The 20,452-nt window shown below is 43.9% G+C and overlaps 1 protein-coding gene across 1 annotated transcript; it reads right to left on the bottom strand.

Moving 5' to 3' along the window:
• Positions 1-346: 346 nt before the first annotated feature.
• On the bottom strand, positions 347-19,437 carry LOC144508967 (ribonucleoside-diphosphate reductase subunit M2-like). The gene is made up of 9 exons (XM_078237187.1): positions 19,249-19,437; positions 14,061-14,210; positions 12,496-12,612; positions 11,882-12,015; positions 10,768-10,862; positions 8,355-8,488; positions 4,303-4,407; positions 3,043-3,156; positions 347-1,734 (listed from the first exon to the last, which is right to left on the bottom strand). The coding sequence occupies exons 1-9, from the start codon at positions 19,324-19,326 to the stop codon at positions 1,582-1,584; spliced, it is 1,080 nt and encodes a 359-aa protein (XP_078093313.1). The 5' UTR covers positions 19,327-19,437; the 3' UTR covers positions 347-1,581.
• Positions 19,438-20,452: the final 1,015 nt, after the last annotated feature.

The raw sequence follows: 20,452 nt of genomic DNA, 5'->3' as shown, positions 1-20,452 counted from the left end.
CACTGATGTGATCCAAGAACAACAACTCCCAGAGAAGCTTATACAGCAGCATCTTTGGAGCTGATGAGTGACAGATATTTCAGTTACAACTGTTTGGTTTCAACTCCCGTGATAGACATCTCTTGAGATGGCAACAGCATCAAACAGCACTGAATTTTGGTATTGCTACCATCACACTCCCCAGCATAAATTAGCCAGTTCATTGAAAGAGAAAGGAGTGAAATGGTTGTGTACAATATTAGAGCAATGTCATTAAATATTATGGATGGAGAACAGTACAGGGTTCAATTTCAAGCATTACAGGACACAAAAAAATACTTGTCAGAAAAGACGGCATATTCAAATCACTGAAAAAACTGATTTTATTTAATTGCAAATCAAAGTTTATTTAATTGTGAATTAAAACATAATAGGTTAATCTCAATTAACAACCAGATCAGACAAATACTGAGAACACGCATATGCATCTTTGGAATAATTCTCATCAGTCCAAAGACTGACCAATCCCAAGTTGATCACTTTGTGCATTTGATGCAGCCAGTTTGACAGCCCTAGCAAAAGCCCAGGACCACATCACCAGATGGTCCAGAATGATCTCTGTGCTACTGAAGCCAAAATTGGAAAACGGACATTATATTCTTCCTCCGTGATAAAAACAAGCAGTGTGTGTATTGCTTTGCTTGGTGATAAAATGGGTTTGCCAAACTAAATTAATTCATTAAAGCCTACTAATACCAACTTTCAATATTTAGTCTTACATTTCCACAAGTCAACAATTCATAAAAGTGTAATTCAGACAGAGCTAAAATGCAAACTTGTTCCAGCACCATTTTTCCGTGCCAGAGATCAAACCAAATAAGGCTCGTATCAGGAGAAATTTAGCTGCCATAAATTCTCGACTTATGGTTTTCAATAAAAAGTCACATTATACAATTCTCAGAGACTCCAAAATAAAGCAAGGGTTTAAAAGTACTACAAAATTTAAATCATGTTAAGAGGCTGCTTTTAATGTTACTCAGAAATAGGAGCTCAGACTCCAGTTTGGAAGTATGGGTAACAGAAATCCATCCAGTATAGTTCTGTTTGTACAGCTGCTGCAGTTGGCGGATTTTAAGTTTGGGCTATTTTGCTTTTAAAGCCCTTTCTAAAAAAAAATCTGGAACAAAGTCACATTCGGACTCTGGTCACAAATCCCATTTTCAAGCGAGGTGCCCCTGTCGAGAGATTTCTGAACTGTGAGCTTCCATCATTACAGAAATCCCAAGTAAAGAGAACCTTGATTGCTCAATGCGGGGCCACTGCTGTGTGAGGTACAGACAGAGAGGTGACTCGCTTTGACAGCGGTTACCTTCATCGGATGTGTAGAGATAATTGCACCCACGTCAATCAATCCAAAAGATATTTTTTGAGCAAGATCACAAAGCGTTGCAGTACCTTCAGGAGTTGCTTTGAGACCAGTTAAAAGAACCAGCTGTAAAATGAGTGGTCAATCCCAGTACATGGCAGATCATCTCTGGTGTCCAAGTCTTGCCCCCAACTAAATCATGCCGATGCTTGGTATCTCTAACAGCATGCTTCAGACTAAAAGTCAGCATCCAGTGTGAAGTTGTTATCTTTTGCCTTTGACATCACACCCATCCTCTGATATTCAGCGACTCTCTTTTCAAAGAAGTTGGTCTTCCCTTCTAGGGAAATGTTTTCCATGAAGTCAAAGGGGTTTTCGGTTTTAAAAATCTAAAAAAAAAATGTTATTAATCACAAGTAGGCTTACATTAACACTGCAATGACATTGTTAAAATTCCCTAGTGGCTACACTCCGGTGCCTGTTCGGGTACACGGAGGGAGAATTTAGCATGGCCAATGCACTTAACCAGCATGTCTTTTGGACTGTGGGAGGAAACTGAAGGAAACCCACACAGACATGGGGAGAACGTGCAGACTCCGCACGGACAGTGACCCAAGCCGGGAATCGAACGCGAGTCCATGGCACTGTGAGGCAGCAGTGCTAACCACTGTGCCACTGAATTGGAAAAGAAAGAAACAAATCAAGGCAGTTATAGTTCAGTCTTTTCATACGGTAGTAAAGTCGAAAGTGACTCGTTGCGGCTTCAACAATGAACAAATTATTTTGGATGCGCCCCTGCTCCCCATTGGCGTGGCTTCCTGCGCAGCCTCTCCATAGGGTCCGGCCCGATCACGTGGCCCTCAAGATTGCCTGCTTAAGGGGTCACAATTAGTTTATTAGTGTCACAAGTAGGCTTACATTAACACTGCAATGCAGTTACTGTGAAAATCCCCTAGTCACCACACTCCGGCACCTGTTTGGGTACACAGAGGGAAAATTTAGCATGGCCAATGCACCTAACCAGCAGGTCTTTTGAACTGTGGGAGGAAACCAGAGCCACGCAGACATGGGGAGAACGTGCGGACTCCACACCGAGAGTAACCCAAGCAGGGAATTGAACCCGGGTCCCTGGCGCCATGAGGCAGCAGTGTTAACCACTGTACCACCCATGCCATACATGCACGCACACCTCCTGGGGTTTGCTACACGTTAGTCACAGCCTCTCTGTGGTTGCATAAAGCCACAATAGCTTTCAATTACAATTAATCACAACAAAATCCAAGTCAAGAAGTGACGTGCATTTTATTTCAAAATCTTTGCAAAGTGCTGCTATTAAATGTGCAAAGTCTTATGTAGACATTTGAAAAGGGCAGAATAGTTATATTATGCTCTCAAAACATCCACATTTTTCATATCAGTCAATGAATAGCGATCAGGAGTGGGAGCAAAGGCCAATTCTCTTCATCTCCACTGACTTTTCATTAGGTTTTGAGAGATGGAATACATCATAAACCATCCTGGCTATTATTTCAATGAACAAAGCACTTTGTTAGCAGTTGATTTTGGCCTGAAGATACAGGAATACTTTTGAAAATTTTGTTTTTTTAAAAACAGGGGAGGGGGGGTTGGCGGGTGTCACCTCAGATTTACAATGCTGCTGTACCACTGCCAGGATTAATACACAAATGAAGACTAACCTTACTGAAACCCAACTCCAACACCAGGCGGTCAGCCACAAACTCAATGTAACATTTCATCAGGGTGCAGTTCATGCCTATCAGGTCCACAGGGAGAGACTCAGTCAGGAACTCCTGTCAAAAAGAAGAATGGAAATGATGGCTGTTTTGATAAGGGCAAACCTGTTCTTTAGCAATAAATCCTGGAACACCATTTGAAAAGTCACTTTAGTATTGGCGGGGGGGGGGGGGCACGTGAGAACGGCGGCGGCAGTGGTTAGCACTGCTGTCTCACAGCACCAGGGACCCAGGTTCAATTCCGGCCTCAGGTCACTGTGTGCGTGGAGTTTGCATATTTGCCCCGTGTCTGCGTGGGTTTCCTCCGGGTGCTTCAGTTTCCTACCACAGTCTAAAGATGTGCAGATTAGGTTGATTTGCCAAATTGACTGTTAGTGTCCCAAAATATGTAGGTTAGAGGAATTAGCAGGGTAAATAAGGAAGTGAAGTTACGGGTTGGGTGGGATTGTTGTCAATGCAGGCTCGATGGCTCGAATGTCCTCCTCTGCACTGTAGGGATTCTATGAAAGGAAAGATCTTGAACTGCATTTTTGGACCATCCTGATGGCAGGGACAGAGGCAAAGATGATGGAACATATTGGCACACTCATTTCCTGACTAACTATTCTTGCCAAGGTGGGTTCAGGACCAAATACCCATTCCAATGGATGGGGGCGGTGGGGGTAGCCAACTAGGCTTGTTAAGCCCATTTAGAGAGGATGTCCAGTTGACGTTCCCGACTGTATAGGGTAGGGACACAGGGCAGGTTAACCTCCTGCAGCTCCCTAACAATATAGTGTGTGTGTGTGTGTGTGTGCGCGCGCGCATGCGTCTAGGAAGCCTCCCTGTGGGCACAGCCGAGGCCACCCTGTAGAGGGGTTCACTCCCACCACAATCAGTGGTAGCCTGGCAATTGCATCTGTTTTTTGTGACGTTTAAAAAATATTGGAGACACAATATTTTGAGGGACACCTCAATGTTGAAATACCCTTTCAGTTCCCTACCCTCTTATGCTTGCTGCTTCCCCCAGCTGAAAGGCCTCCAGCTCGGAGCTGCCTGACTAGCCAGTAACCCATTCCCATGCCAATTAAGGGGGTGCCTCCATAAAAGATTCCAGAGAGTATCTGTTTGCCCCTTCCATAGGACTCAAAACCATCCCAACTCTGACTTTCCACCCAAGAGAGAAGATCTAACCCTCAAGTATTAAGTGTAAAAGATCTTTACCTGTTCAATCCTCACTGCTTCAGTGATGACTTCTCGGACTCTTGCTTCAGAGGGCTTGTGAACCAAGTGTTTGAACAGAAGACAGGCAAAGTCACAATGCAGACCCTAAGAGGAATGGAAGTAAAGTTTATTTATTAGTCACAAGTAGACTTACATTAACACTGCAATGAAGTTACTTGAAAATCCCCTAGTCGCCACATTCCAGCGCCTGTTTGGGTACAATGAGGGAGAATTTAGCACGGCCAATGCACCTAACCAGCACGTTTTCAGACTGTGGGAGGAAACCTACGCAGACAGGGGGAGAATGTATGTGTGGAGCTTGCACAGTGATCCAAGCCGGCAACCGAACCCAGGTCCCTGGCGCTGTGAGGCAGCAGTGCTAACCACTGTACTGCCCAAGAAACAGCAAGACAAAAGCACAGGGATTTCAGTGAGATAAGCTTCCCTCAAAAATGCTAACCACGCTCCTACAAAAACACGCAACTCTTGTCAGAGAACATAAATTTGATGGGGACAGACAAGAGTCTGTCACAGACCCAAAACGTTAACGCCGTTTCTCTCATGTTGTCAGGCCTGCAGAGTGTTCCCAGCATCCACTATATTTTGCTTTGATAAAAATTGGACAAGTGTCAGCCCACATGGGCCACTTAAAAAAAGAGACTGACAGCGTTGTAACAATCTTTACTGACTGCTTTCGAGAGAACCCAAACAGATCAGGCTGGATATTGGAGGAGAGGGAGGGAAACGTCTTTAGGCTTTTTGTCAGTCTTTGCAAACAACCACTCAAGAGCTCAGAGTGGTGGCACAGCCTATCAGCAGGCCTTTGCAAAAGGAGGTGAAGCCAGTTCTGTTCTGGTCAAAGAACTCAAAACATACTCTGGACCGAACAGGTGTCGAAAACAGACTTGACCCAAACTGAAAACATCGGGCTGAATACAGAATTAAGTTTTCCGTTATCTCGCATTGAAATTGTTTGGTACAGGCTGTCTCTAACTTTCATAAACAAACAATTTGCAGCTGTGGCCATGAGAAGCTTTGTTTTGGCTTATAAGAAAGCCTGTATCTGCTCGCATTGTAATCTCAAAGAATGCCGTCGATTTTTCTAGCTAATCCCAGCATGCCTGCTGAGTTTAAAATGTGGTCAAGTTAACTCTAAAAGCAATTGCATGGGCAGGAATATCTTAAAATGGAGTCTTTGAGTAAAAGCAAACAGAGCTAAGCATACACAAGATCCCTCAATTAGCATATCCAAAGAGGCAGTTGTTTATTGAGGGGGTTATTTGCCATTTAGAACCAAGCTGTTTGTATTGTGCCACTGACAGATGCAAAGCCCATCTCAAGCTTCATCACCCAGTCACTTCATAGTTATGAGGTGCACAAGTAAGCAGTTAGTGGCAGAAACAGAAAATCTCAGCAGGCCTGACAGCATCGGAGGAGAGAGAGTAGAGCCAATGTTTCAAGTCTGGAAAACAACATAAACATCTTGTGGAAAATTAGTTTTTGCTAGACTGGCCAGAAGGTGATTATCACTCATGAACAAACAAATGCAAGTATCCTTTTCGAAGCCAGGTTCACAAGCATTCAGGCAAATCTTCTGCCAAATTAAACTTCAAATGGGCTGCTCACTGTCCACACAGCTGAAAACAGCCACCTCCTACCTGGACAGCTTCTCTCAAGTGGCCAACCTTCCATTGACAGGACAAAGAAAATGTTTGAATCTCTCCCTGAAGTGTGGCAACATGGACTTCAAGTCATCTGGGAGGAACTTGCTACCGGTTACTCAGAATAGCCACATATACGCCCCTCAAGCCTCAGAGTGCCAATGCCTTAATGGGGAGGCAGGGCAAAGGCAAGAGAAGGAAAGAAAAGGAAGCCAGTCCTGTCCAAACGTGGAAAATCAACCTGCTTAAGTCACTTGAAAACCCATGGCAGACTCAAGACCCCAGCCCTGGAATAAGACGTCACCCTCGAGGTGAGGGACAGCTGAGGATTATTGCCCACGTACATCTTTATCAAGAATAAACGGTACAAAGTCACTGAAGAGAATTAGTTTTAAACACTTTGGGAAATTAAATTTATTACTGCCCTTATTCCTGCATGTTAATCCATTCCTGAAATCCTGTTAGTTCCACTGTAAAAATTAGGTGTTAAATAGATATGCTCACTGGAAATAGTATAGGATTGTTAGAGTTGGAAACAGCAGGGGGCAAATTCTACAGCCAATCCCGGGGGAAGCATATAAAACATGGCTAGTTCATTACCCGCCTGGCCACCCCTGACCTGGTCCCAATAATACATGGTGCCCATTAGCCCACACTTGGGCCTATTTTGAGACCCTTAGTGGCCAACTAGTGCTCACTTAAGGTCCTCAATCCAGCTCCAGTACGATAATACCCTTAAGATCGTATTCTCCTTTGTGCCTCCCTGTCTGACCTCCAAAACCTCCCTAGGGTCTTCAATCCCTCCCTACCCAAAAAGCCTGGCCCCTGGTATCTGTGACACTTCATGGGGCAGCTTGTGCTCCCAACAGTGCCCACTACGGAGCCGTGATGACTGCAAGAGCTGCTGCCCTAACACATTGGCTGGCAGTTTAAAGGTGGGACTTGCTTGCACGGAGAGGCGGAAGTCTGACTCTCAGTCTGTTAAGGCACTGGCAGCATGGCCTTTTACAAGAGTCAGTTAGGTGGTTTCCAACCCTTGAGTGGTGGGGAGAAAGAGAAAACGTGCCAAACCTCTCCTACTAACCCACCCCCATAACATCCAATGATGATTCACTTGATAGGAAATAATTGCCAATGGAAGCGGGTTATTCTGTGGTGCAAGGGTGTTAAGTATCTGGATGGAGCTAAAACGTTAACAGATGCACTGGTTTTCCTGTGAAGAAAATGTCATTCGTACAAAAAAAAACGAACCTCTCCACAGGCATTTTAAGAACACATTATTCTCCATCAGTAAGCAGCAGCTGTAACCACAGCAATTCCATTGAATATTTTAATCTAGTGTCTACCAATTCACACCAAAATGACAGTTTTACCCACTGCCAAATTACAAATCTTAAATTGACCATGTTGCCTTTGTTCCAGATGAAATGACATTAATCAGTACATCTTCTATTTAAAGAGAGAGTCCTGGCTCCCCTTTACCCTGCCCAGAGGTAGGATTTCCTCACTGCAGTGAAAGCTCCTCTATTTTAAAAAGGAACACAATGGCATTCTATACATAGAACTGAATGTACGCTCTAAACAATTTGAACCCAAAGTTCACGAGGGGGTCATGCATGTGGGAAAGTTAGATATTTTGAAGATGTTTGGGGTTGGCGGGGGGGGATTTCAGATCCAAAACATTAACACCATTCTCTTGTCACAGATGCTGCCAGACTGCAGAATCACTGCACTGTAGAAGGAGGCCGTTTGGCCCATCAAGCCTGCAACAGACAACAATTCCTTTAACCCCATATGTTTACTCTACCAATCCCCCCGACTCCAAGAGGCAATTTAGCACGGCCAATCCACCTAACCTGCACATCTTTGGACTGTGGGAGGAAACACACGCAGAGAGGGAGAATGTGCAAACTCCACACAGACAGTGACCCAAGGCTGGAATCAAACCCGGATCCCTGGTGCCATGAGGCAACAGTTATAACCACCGTGCTGAGTTTCTCCAGCATTTTGTTTTGGTTTTTATTTCAGATTTCCAGCCTCTGCGGTATTTTACTTTTATTTCCATACAGGATCAGTTGAGAGCAGGTTTCACTGTAAACCTGGTCTGAAATCAAATATTTTAAATGCATTATACAGCCCAGTGGCCGTTTGTCTCAAGGTAGATGCAGACAAGATGTGCTGAATGGCCTCCTTCTGCACTGTAACAGTTCTGTGATTCACTGGCTGCTTTGTTTCGACATTTATAGCATGGTAATGGAATCTCATTATGCATTGATTAGTGTGCGAACAGTTGAACACAAACCTGATACCGGTAACAGTTAATGTCTAAAGCTGCTATCGCCACAATCAGCATTTACTCCACATTACATCAGCAGAATGCTCTACACTTACTTCATCCCGACTGATCAGTTCATTGGAGAAAGTTAAGCCTGGCATCAACCCTCGCTTCTTTAACCAGAAAATAGCAGCAAAGGATCCAGAAAAAAAAATTCCCTCAACAGCAGCGAAGCCAACCAACCGCTCCCCTGGATCGGATAAAGGACAGAGGAAAATGTACTCCGGATGAGAGAGAGCGCAAGTTGTAGGTTCAAACACACAGTTTATAAATCGCAAATCAAAGCCCCAAGAGGAAGCAAGATATTTACAATCAATTAGAACACCAGAGAATGTCCCACTAAAGCTCAGGTGATCCCATCAACCAAAGCAGCTCCTGGATTGGCCAGGCTAAGATCAAGTGTAGTATGGTCGGCAGCCCATGGTCGGCCGCACTTGGTCGAGGTCATTAGGTTACGCTGAGGCTTCATATGAAGCAATTTTTAAAAGCGGTATCTCGGCCTTTTGGCTAAGATGCAAATGAGCTCAAGTCTTGGAGGAGGAACCTCCCCCTTCTCCAATCAGCTTGGCTCATGTAGATCAGGCCCAGGACAGGGTGGTTTGGTCGCTCGCCCTGTCTTGTCAGCCTGGATCTGAAATGTCTCAACTTGTTGAGACTCTGAATTGGATTTGATTTGATTGAATTGGAAAAGTATAAAAAAAAAATTTCCCTTAGTGTCAGGGGGACTAGCTAGGGTAAATGCCTGGTGTTATGGGGATAGGGCCTGTGATCGGTGCAGACTCGATGGGCTGAATGGCCTCCTTCTGCACTGTAGGGATTCTAAGAATTCAATGATTCCAGCAAGCTGTTGAAGAATACATCATAAATCAAAAAGAAAATGCACAAGCAACAGACAAGAAATTAACAAAGCCCCGCATTAACATAGCATGGAAATTAACCACAACTGGTGGTTGTCCTTACTTTAAGAGCCAAGTGAAGCACAGCAGAAGCTGGATCCAATTTTCACCCAAGCTCACAGAGGACATCCCCAAAAGAGGTGCTGGATTTAAGGGTAAAGGCTAGACTGATGTGTAGTCAATTAGCTAGTTTCAGAGAGACCAAGGATTGAGCCCCACTCCCCCAACTAAAATGTTGGGAGACTGAAGCTATTGCCTTCAGTTCCTATCACTATTGCCATTCCCTTACCACCAACCATCACTCTTCTTGGTCACGTAATCTGAACTAAAGATTGCAACCATGGCCCTTATAGAGAGTGTAGAGCTAGTGAACCCAGGCGGAATTCCCCGGCCGTTCATGCCAGCAGGATTCTCCGTCCTGCTGCAGGGAATGGAGATTTGGCCGAGTGCAAATTCTTCGTCCTCTCTGGCCGCAGTGGGGCGTGAATGGCCAGAGAGTTCTGGCCTCCATATCTAGTGCATCATCAAGGCTACCTCCATAACATGAGCAGCTTTAGCTCATTTGCTGAAACATCTATGTTTTAGTTACCCTTGGACTGGACTATTCCAATGCTTTCCTGATCAGCCTCTAATTTGTGACGGTTGGAAAGCTCTGCTGCTAGCATTCTAATTTACTTCCCGAGTGCTGGCACACATTGGCGCCTGGTCCAGCAACATAGATTCTCATTCTGGTTTTGAAACTCCCTGTGTGTTTTTACCCTTTCCCATCTCTAACCTCCTTCAGCTTTACAACCCCAAAGAACTTTGCACTCTGGCCTTGGTGACTTTTCAGTTCTAACTATGACCACCAATACAAAGCTCAGGTTTGATGCCAATAAACCTACACCAGCCATGGAGAGTTTATTAACTCACTGAGCTACGTGCGGCACCAAGTTGAGACGAATTTTACAAGTGATTCAACCACTTGCTACTTCAGATCAACTTGCAGCTGTCAAGGACAAAAATCTAAAATTCCCTCCCTAATTTTGCCTCTTGCCTTCAAGATGCTCCTACAAACCTTTTGATCAACTGTCTGATTATCGCATCAGAATTTGTTTGATTGATTACAAATGGGACATTTTAGTCCATTAAAAAAGAGAATTTCTTGCAAGGAGGGAGACGTTTGAGTCACAAACTGGCAATTATATCAAAAAATGATTTCAGGCAAGTTTGCTTGTTTAAAAAAAAACTACACGGAGTCATATTTCTTCAGATCTCAAATTTACTTAGAATCTTTTCCACTTGGGATTTTCACAGTAACTTCATTGCAGTGTGAACGTAAGCTCACTTGTGACTAATAAATAAACTTAAACTTTTGAGGGTGTAATAAGAAAACAAAGTGGTTCAACCGAATCCAGAAGACTAATTTCCTTCTGGAACAATTAAGCTAAACAGACTCGCATTCACGCACTTTCATTGCTTAGAGGCAAAATCTTTGATTTTAAGATTAACGTAGTGCACTCTCTTTCATTAGTGTGTTTTTAAAGCTGGACATGTTTCTCTCCCCACCCCCAAATTTAATTCGGACACATACCAAACGTGGACTCCCGATCAGCAATCCACTGCAAAGCCCAGTCAGCCTTCCTCTTCACACATGGCATTCTCTCAATTGCATTGAACAAGAACTCCCTGAAAAGCACCATGGAACCCATTATTAGATCAAGCATAGACCAGGAACCCATTATTAGATCAAGCATAGACCAGGGCATTTCTAATACCTCGTGCGTATGAAACGGGAAACGTTTTCAAACAGGCTTTCCCAATTTATTCCAAGAACCTCCACAGACTGGCAACATTTTTAATTATTCAAAGAGAGACATTCTGCCTCCCACACAAATAAGTGATGTGGCATTATGAATTTCAATGCCAATTTCACAACAACTAACAGATTGCCTATTGTGACCAACTGAAGATACACAGTACTGAGCATTTTCAACCAGCCCTTGTTCTTCAGAACACGTCTACTGTTAGATGTAATTCTGTGGTTGGGCAACACTTGCTGAACAATCCTGAGTGCGCCAAGAATTACACTTAAGATGGTCAGGTTTACAATGTGACTCACACTCTTGCTAGGGGTGGCATGAGACACTGTTGCCTCACACTGCCCAGGTCCCGGGTTTGATTCCGGCCTTGGGTGACCGTGCAAACTCCACACAGACATTCTCCCCGGGTCTGCGTGGATTTCATCCCACAGTCCAAAGATGTGCAGGTTAGGTGGATGGCCATGCTAAAATCGTCCCTGAGACACCCATGATGTGTAGGTCAGGGGGATTAGCAGGGGAAACATGTGGGGTTACGAAGATGGGGCCTGGGTAAGAGTCAGTGCAGACTCAATGGGTTGAATGGCCTCCTTCTGCACTGCTGGGATTCTAATTAGTCTTAATGATGGAGAACAATTGAACATCATGGGAGGAAGACGAACCATCAAATTAACCTGCATCATAGCTACATAGAACTAGTATTCAAGCTTACGTGTCTAAAAAAAAAATCAGAGTTCACTCTCTCCACCCCCAACCATTTGAGGTCAAAATTGCATCTTTTAGTCCCAAAAAATTAAAATAACTTTGATGAAGCAGAGAATAGAACTACATATTTATAGGAAGACCTCAACTTTGGATAGGATCCACATAAAACACTTGACTTCCTACCTCTCAGTGGGATCCTTGATGTAGGCATCAATAAGGAGACTATACATCTCCGAATGGACATTCTCCATGGCGATTTGGAAACCATAGAAACAGCGAGCTTCAGTGACTTGGACTTCCTGGCTGAATCGCTCTACCTATAAAAAAAAAGGCAAAAAGAAAATCTAGCTATTTGAATGGCTGCAGGGATTGGAGTTCCTCACAGCAAAACAAACCAGAACTGCCCAAGTCGGGAGGAGGTCACCATTTTAATATATCAACCCATATCAGCCATGATTGAATGGCGGAGCAGAATGGCCTAATTCTGTTCTTGTATCTTATAGTCTTATATCTGGCCCAATTCAAGAATCCTGCACAATTAGATGATATTTGTACAGCTAGGTCACCATTGTAGAAATTTTTTTTTTTTAAACCATTAAGCAAATTACTTATATAAAAAGAAACATATCCAACTACCTGTCTAAATGTGCGTGTCAAACACTCCAACAGCAATAGTTAACTTCAATCACAGCACCTTATCCATTTGAATTGATTCACATCTTGTACCACAATGCAGACAATAAAGTCATACTGTCTTAATTTGTATTGAAACAATTTTCGTATGCAAATAGACTTACCAGGTTCTCATTTACAATTCCATCACTCGCAGCAAAAAATGCCAGAATGTGCGAGATAAAGTGTTTCTCCTCTCGTTTCAGAGATGCCCAGTGTGCGAAGTCCTTTGACAAATCAACCTGCAGAAATATACCACATTTCTCTCATTTCAATTGACGCACAAGCTGCCCAAAATTACCTGTGCACACCCATTAGTTTTTGTTGAATCATTCGTGGGAATGTGGGTATCACTGGCCAGGCCAGCATTTATTGCCCATCCCTCACCGAGAACTTCCTCGACCATTTCATAAGACATTTTAAGAGTCAACCACATTGCTGTAGGTCTGGAGTCACATTTAGACCAAACCAGGTAAGGACGACAGATTTCCTTCCCTGAAGGACATTAGTGAACCAAATGGGTTTTATGACAATCGACAATTGTTTCATGGTTATCATTAGACTTTTAATGATTACCAGTCCAGTGACAATACCACTATGCCATCGCCTTCCCATAGTTGGTGCAATCCTCATACAATGTATTTGGGAAGGAATCACCCAATCTTAAAAATTAAAATGGTTAATGCAGCACAGTGTATGAATCATAGAATAGCTATGGTGCAGAAGGAGGCTGTTCAGCTCATCAAGTCTGCACTGACGTTCTGACAGAGCATACCACCTAAGCTTTATCCCTGTGACTCCATATATTTACCTTACTAGTTGCCCTAACTTTAACATCTTGGGACACTAAGGGACAATTTAGACTGGGCAATCCATCTAACCTGCACATCTTTGGAGAGAGAGGAAACCCACGCAGATGTGGGGAGAATGTCCACACTGTCACCAAAGGCTGGAGTCGAACCCAGGTCCCTGTGCCGTCCCGACACATCATTTTGTTCCCAAATGCTAGTCTTGCAAATAAGTGGACAGCAATCATTTCTCTTTCTTTTAGTAGCTAAGAGAGCAGCAATTTTGATGCAGTCTGGAGTAATCTCCAGCTCACCCGCTGTCCAAACAGATGACATACACACTTCAGTTAGATTTGACTGAAGCAAAGGACTTGGGAGATTACAACCTGTAATTGCAGTAGCTGAAGCAGATCTAAAGAGTTGTGACTGTCTTTTTTTTCCCCCCTCAAAAAAAAATACTTCAAGAATAAATGAGTACACTACATGACAATTTGAAGTTGACATTCGACATGGTGCAATATGCTTACAATATTTCTATGCTAATCACTATAATTAGAGTTAATACTTACCATATTCATTAATGTCGAGCATACAGACCAAGGTGTTTTTCCACAGCTTCGCGCCCCAGAGTGTGAAATAGCTAAAGGGCTTTAGACAGTGGCAGTTCCCACTGCACCTTTGCTAGCAGCTGCCCCAAGCTTTAGTGCATCCCTCAGCATATTGTCCGAGACCTTGGGACGTGCCGGACTGCAACTCTCAATTGGTGACAACTCTTTGCACTGGAAAACCACCAGGTTTTGGGCAGACCAAAGAGCATCTGTCACCGAATTCAGCCGATGAGTTGTTACTGACTATCACATTTATCCAGGGTATTTCCCTGCTACAATCTGCAATGCATTTACCTCTTCTGCAGTCCAGAACGATGCTTCTGCCTTTTTATACATTTGCCAGATATCATGGTACTGGATTGGAAAGATGACAAACCGATTGGGGTTCCCCTGAAGAAGAGGCTCATCCTGAAGTTTTGCAGCTTTTGGATCTTTCGAGTCAACCTACAATTCAAATTGAATTATGCAAATCACTTAAAGAAATAATCCCAGTTAATTAAGGTGCACTCTTACCAGCCACACCTGGAGTTTGTGCGCAGTTTGTCTCCTTATCGGAGGAAGGATGTCCTTGCTCTAAAAGGGGTGCAGAGAAGGTTTACCAGGCCGATTCCTGGGGTGGCAGAACTGACTTATGGAGGAGAGATTGAGTCGGTTAGGATTGTATTCACTGGAGTTCAAAAAAAATGAAGCCGAAATCGCATAAAAACCTATAAAATTCTAACAGGACTGGACAGAGTAATTACAAGGTGGATGTTTCCGATGGTTGGAGTGTCCAGAACCAGGGGTAACAGTCTGAGGATACAAGGTAGACCATTCAGCGCAGAGAAGAAGAAATGTCTTCACTCAGACTGGTCAGCCTGTGGAATTTGTTACCACAGAAAGTAGTTGAGGCAAAAACGTCGTAGGTTTTCAAGAAGCAGTTAGATATAACACTTGGGGCAAAGGATGTTTTGATCTGGTGCTAATCACAGCTAAGAACACAAGTTACCTGCTTTTCAGCACTCAGTACCAGATTCAACACCAATAGGCCAAATGCACAACAAGACTCTTTCCTTCAGTTGCATGGACCGATGCATCCTCACTGTTAAGCCAGCACCAAACATTAGTACTTATAGCAAGATGACTTGTTGCCCCAGCATATTTATCTGATGGAATCCAAGATCTGATTTCAAAGAAAACTCCCAAGGTGATCTAGAAATCTGTGGTGTAGAGCTGCACTTTTCGGATACCAGCTTGTTTCAGGTGCCTGGTCAGGGGATACCCCAGGCATCCAGCAACATTGTCATCAAGGAGGGAAAGCAGCCAGTTGCATCAAGGTATGCACACAGACAGCAAAACAGGAAGTAACACACCATATCCTATCACTTTCATCTTTTGTACTTTACAGTTAGCAAAATAAATTAAATCAGAGGCATACACATGGGATTAAGATAGAAGTTAAAACATCAAATTTTAAAACATAGAAACGTGGAATTGTTTAATGGACAAATTTGGCGTTCTACAAAAATAAAAATACCTTTTCAGTGTCAGAGAGGGCGTTAGGAGTAATAATGAACGTTGTGCACTACCAACAAACATCTACACCTCGTTCAACAAGGAGTAACATTTTCAAGGGTTTTTATAGTGATATTAATAGTGTGACTAGCAACACAACATTCAATGGGTAAATACATATTCACTCAAGAGATGTATAATTAGCAGCATAACAGTTGGGAAATTGGTAGAAGGAATCCAAAATAATTTAACATCTAACTTTGCAGAAATCCAATTCACCTTTGCTCTCAGCCTGGCTGTGTAAACATCCCTTTGGTCATTCATACAACTACACATAGTTTAAATGCTTACCTTACAAATAACTTTCATTTAAATCGAACCAAGAAATCCCCAGTGCAGAGGAGCTCATTCGGGTCTGCGCTGACTCTTCAAAAGGAGGATTTCACCCAGCCCACCCTACCCCTATCCCCGTAACTCTACACATTGACCATGGCCAATCCACCTAATCTGTACATCTTTGGATTGTGAGAAGAAACCCACGCAGAGACAGGGAGAAGGTGCAAACTCCACACAGTGACCCAAGCCCAGATTTGAACCTGGATCCCTGGCACTGTGAAGCAGCAGTGCTAACCACTGTGCTACCCTCATGATTTACCTACATTTAAAAATCCACTCAGACTTGAAGATATTAAGAAGCAAATCAGAATGTCCTAATCAACAAAATTTTAGATGAATATAGTCACTCTCTGGCTTTGTTCACCATTTAAACACAGAAAAAACCCCCAAAACTTCTTTCCTGTTGATCTCCTGTTCTCTTAAATTTGCATTTTATCAACTGCTAGTCACAAAAACAATGACCATGAAAACACACCTGGTTCACCACTTTCCTTCAGAGAAGGAAATCTGCCACCATCACTGTCTGAACTGCATGTGACTCCAGACCCACAGCAATCCATTTTACCCTTCACTGCCCACTCAAATAGCCTCACAAACCACTCAACAAGGTCGATGAGGGATCTCTTTTAGGTACCAACCAAATAAATGAACTCAAATTAACTTAGGGACAAATTAAAAGGGGCAGCTCCCCCAAAAGGAGGGGGAACAGCCCGAACCAAAATCAAATCACAAAGGAAACTTAAAACATTTAAATCATAATGTGATTGTCGGGGTTTATAATACACCCCAGCCCCTGCGGTGTCCAGCGGGCGTGGAAGGCATCAACTGCGTCCGTGGACACCGCATGCTCCCTTTCCAGGGACACCTGGCCACAAAAGATTAGCTGCAGTAGAGGGGCAAACAGTCAGGATGGATGACACCGTCGATCCTGGACTGCCTGGACCTATTGATGGCGCGTCTCGCCAGGCCCAGGAGCAGGTTACGGTCAATGAGGGACAAACAATAAAAGCGGGTCTTGCCAATGATGTTGAAATTCCATAAACAAAGGAAGAAACATTTTTCCTTCTTGCAAAAGTCATATGCTGGAATTCTACCACCCCACCCCCCACGGAATTGGAGCAGGAGAGATGCGGACAATGTAAGTGTCCATTGACCTCAGGCAGAATATTCAGGTCTCGCTCGTGTGAGGCTGTAGAATCCCACCCATAGGGTCTTACAGTGCAGAAGAGGCCCTTCGGTCCAGAGTCTGCATCAACAATAACTACCACCAAAATAAAAATCATACTAATCCCATTTTCCAGCACGTGTACCATATCCTTCAGTCTAATGATGTTTCAAGTGCTCATCCAAATACCTTTTAAAGATTGTAAAATTTCCAGCCTCCACTACCTTCCCAGGCAGCGCATTCCAGATTCCCACCACATTTTGGGTGGGAAAAAAGTGTTTTCTCAAATCCCTTCTATACCCTCACGATTGACCTCTCAACCAAGGGGAGCAGCTGCTTCCTATTCACCTATCCATACCCCTCAATCATGTCCCCGCCCTCAGCCTTCTCTGCTCTAGAGAAAACAATCCAATCTCTCCCCACAAAGCAAAAGAAAATGTTAAAAATTTGAAATAAAAAGTTGAAAATACTTTGATCTGGCTGCATCTGTAGAGAAATATCTGTAGATATCTGCAGATATCCACTCCATCTGGCGAAGGAGCAGCGCTCCGAAAGCTAATGGCATTTGCTACCAAATAAACCTGTTGCACCTTAACCTGTTGTTGTTAAAACTCTTACTGTGTTTACCCCAGTCCAACGCCAGCATCTCCACATCATCTGGAGAGAGAAACAGAGTTTAAAAAGTGCCCAAGAGGTGAGAATTGGAGAAGTGCAGAGATTTGAGAGCTGGAAGAGAGGGAGCTGTGAAAACATTGAGGGATTTGAAAAGGATGAGAATTTTAAAATGGAGGCATTGCCTTGGTCATTGCACATAGGGGAATCGTTTCAGGTGACAAGAACAGAAGATGCTGGAAAAGCTCAGCAGGTCTGCCAGCATCTATCAGGAGAGAAATAGAGTTAACGTCAAGTCCATAGATTGTTTGTCAGAACATATTCCAGCATCCATTGTATTTTACTTATTTGAGAGTTTCAGGCAAGTTTATTTTTGCAAAAGCTGGCTTGAAGAGCATTAAATCAGTCTTAGAGATAACATAGGCATGGGATGAGGGCTCCAGTATAAGAACAGCTGAGACGGGAAGAATTAGGTATGGGTGGCACAGTGGTTAGTACTGCTGCCTCACAGCACCAGGGACCCAGGTTCAAGTCCCAGCTTGGGTCACTGTCGGTGCAGAGCCTGCATGTTCTGCCCGTGTGGGTTTCCTCTGGGTGCTCCAGTTTCCTCTCAGTCCAAAGGCGTGCTGGATAAAGGCAAAATTTAGTGTGGATGCTGAAATCTGAAACCATGAGAGAAAATGCTGGAAAATCTCAGCACGTCTTGCCAAATCTGTCAGGAGAGAAAAAGAGTGACGTCGAGTCCAGATGGCCCTTTGTCACATGCAGCTTTGACAAAGGGTCATCTGGACTCAAAACATCAGCTCTAGAATTAGAGGACACAGCCTCAAAATAAAAGGGGGGGGGGTCAGTTTATGACAGAGTTGAGGAGGAACTTCTTCTCTGAGGGTGGTGAATCTCTGGAATTCTCTGCCCACTGAAGTGAAGTGGTGGAGGCTACCTCGTTGAATATGTTTAAATCACAGATAGATGGATTCCTGATCGGTAAGGGAATTAGGGGTTATAGGGATCAGGCGGGTAAGTGGAACTGATCCACTTCAGATCAGCCATGATCTTATTGAATGGCGGGGCAGGCTCCAGGGGCTAGATGGCCTACTCCTGCTCCTATTTCTTATGTTCTTATGCTGCCAAGCCTGCTGAGATTTTCCAGCATTTTCTCTTTTGGCCAAAGACGTGCCGGTTAGGTGGATTGGCTATGCCAAATTCTCCTTCAAGTGTACCCAACCTGGCACCAGAGTGTGACAACTTGGGGATTTTCACGGTAACTTCACTGCAGCGTAAATAAGCTTATTTGTGACACTTTAAAAATTTAGATGTGATGGAAGAGCAAACTGTATTGGAGTTACTTGGTTGGTGGTGACACGTGATCATCACAGACTGAGTCAATCAGCTGTATCAAACGTTCCGCTATCTAGATTAAATAATCACATTGTAATACGAAACATCTGAAATGCGCGGTTTTCAAAAACAAGAGGTACTGGCTGGACTTTGGAAAAAGAGTTGCACAAGGGAAATCTTTACACTCCCAACAATTACATCCCAAGGACAGTAACACGATCCACACCAGGCTAACCTTCATCCCGAACAAAAACTCACCGCAACTTTTGTCACAACTTTTCGCGCTAGACTTTTGTCACAACTTTTCCATACTGGACAAAAAGTTTCAATCATCGGCGGGGTAAGGCAAAGAAAGGTTAGTTGCTCCCAACTGCAACAGGATTTATAAACGTGTCAGACGTGGCCACTTTTCCCCCAACGCAGCTTCATTACTGGTGGGATTTAAAAGGAGAGAGAAAAAGAAAAGAAACATCTTACCCTGCTTTCTTCCTCGGGGGGTGATATAGCACAAACGGAGATTTGATTCTGGGGGGTCAGGAGAGCTCGGGAAGACATGGCTATAATTACAGCTCTTTACAAAACAATTTACACCAGTTTTGCAATCCCAAAGTGCAATAACTAACACCGTGTGGCTACGAGTGACTGAATTACTGGCTTGTTAAATGTGTTCTCTTGCACTCTCTCCAGCATTTTTAAATGTTCCCGCGCTGGGGTGGGCGGGCCAAGTATCCACAACCCCGCCCCATGACAACACCGCAACCAAATAGGATCCACCACAATGCTCAGAGTCTAGCGGGAAATCGTACACAACATTCTACTGATATTAACACTGTCCTGGACATGTCAGTGCTCAGGGGGCAGATTGCAGAAACAGCCAAGAGAAAAAAGAAGCAAATGTCTTTTCATAGCAACACTTAATTGAAAAAGGCAGAGGGTCGGATGGTCTGTCTTTGCATAACGGTCTGCAGAAACCGACCCACCTGAGCTTATTCTGGTACTTTTACTCCAGACCTACCTGCCCCACTATCATCAACTCGACCCCATCCTGCTCCCGAACCCCTCCTTCCTTCTCCCTCATATACTTCAAACCTTCACTTAAATGCACAGTAAGAAGTCTCACAACACCAGGTTAAAGTCCAGCAGGTTTATTTGGTATCATGAGCTTTTGGAGCGTGGCTCCTGCATCAGTCAAGTGGAGAGTTGGGTTCACAAACACGGCATATATCGACAGAGACTCGATTGCAAGATAATGGTTGGGTTAAATGCATCAATGCCTCAAACACCCCATGCGACAGCTGGTTTTCCATGTCTTCTACAATAAAGAAACTCCTTCCAGATTTGACTTGCTCCATCAATGACGATGGCACAGTGGCGCAGTAGTTAGCACTGCTGCCTCACAACGCCAGGGACACCGGTTTCAATTCCAGTCTTTGGGTGACTGCCTGTGTGGAGTTTGCATGTTCTCCCCATGTCTGCGTGGGTTTCCTCCGGGTGCTCCGATTTCCTCCCACTGTCTGAAAGACGTGCTGGTTAGGTGCATTGGCCGTGCTAAATTCTCCCTCAATGTACCCGAACAGGTGCCAGAGTGTGGTGACTAGGGGATTTTCACAGTAACTTCATTGCAGTGTTAATGTAAGCCTATTTATCTCACTGATAAGCTTTAATGGCTATCTTTTATATC

This window comes from Mustelus asterias, chromosome 21 (assembly GCF_964213995.1).
Source record: "Mustelus asterias chromosome 21, sMusAst1.hap1.1, whole genome shotgun sequence".
Lineage (NCBI taxonomy): Eukaryota > Metazoa > Chordata > Chondrichthyes > Carcharhiniformes > Triakidae > Mustelus > Mustelus asterias.
This window is presented reverse-complemented; position numbering and strand designations above follow the sequence as displayed.

Excerpts from the sequence above, each read along its gene's own strand:
- LOC144508967 (XM_078237187.1), bottom strand. The coding sequence starts at position 19,326 with ATGTCTTCCCGAGCTCTCCTGACCCCCCAGAATCAAATCTCCGTTTGT. Across the intron at positions 10,863-11,881 it reads ATCAAGGATCCCACTGAGAG|GGAGTTCTTGTTCAATGCAA; the intron begins GTAGGAAGTCAA and ends GGTGCTTTTCAG. Across the intron at positions 4,408-8,354 it reads AACTGATCAGTCGGGATGAA|GGTCTGCATTGTGACTTTGC; the intron begins GTAAGTGTAGAG and ends CATTCCTCTTAG.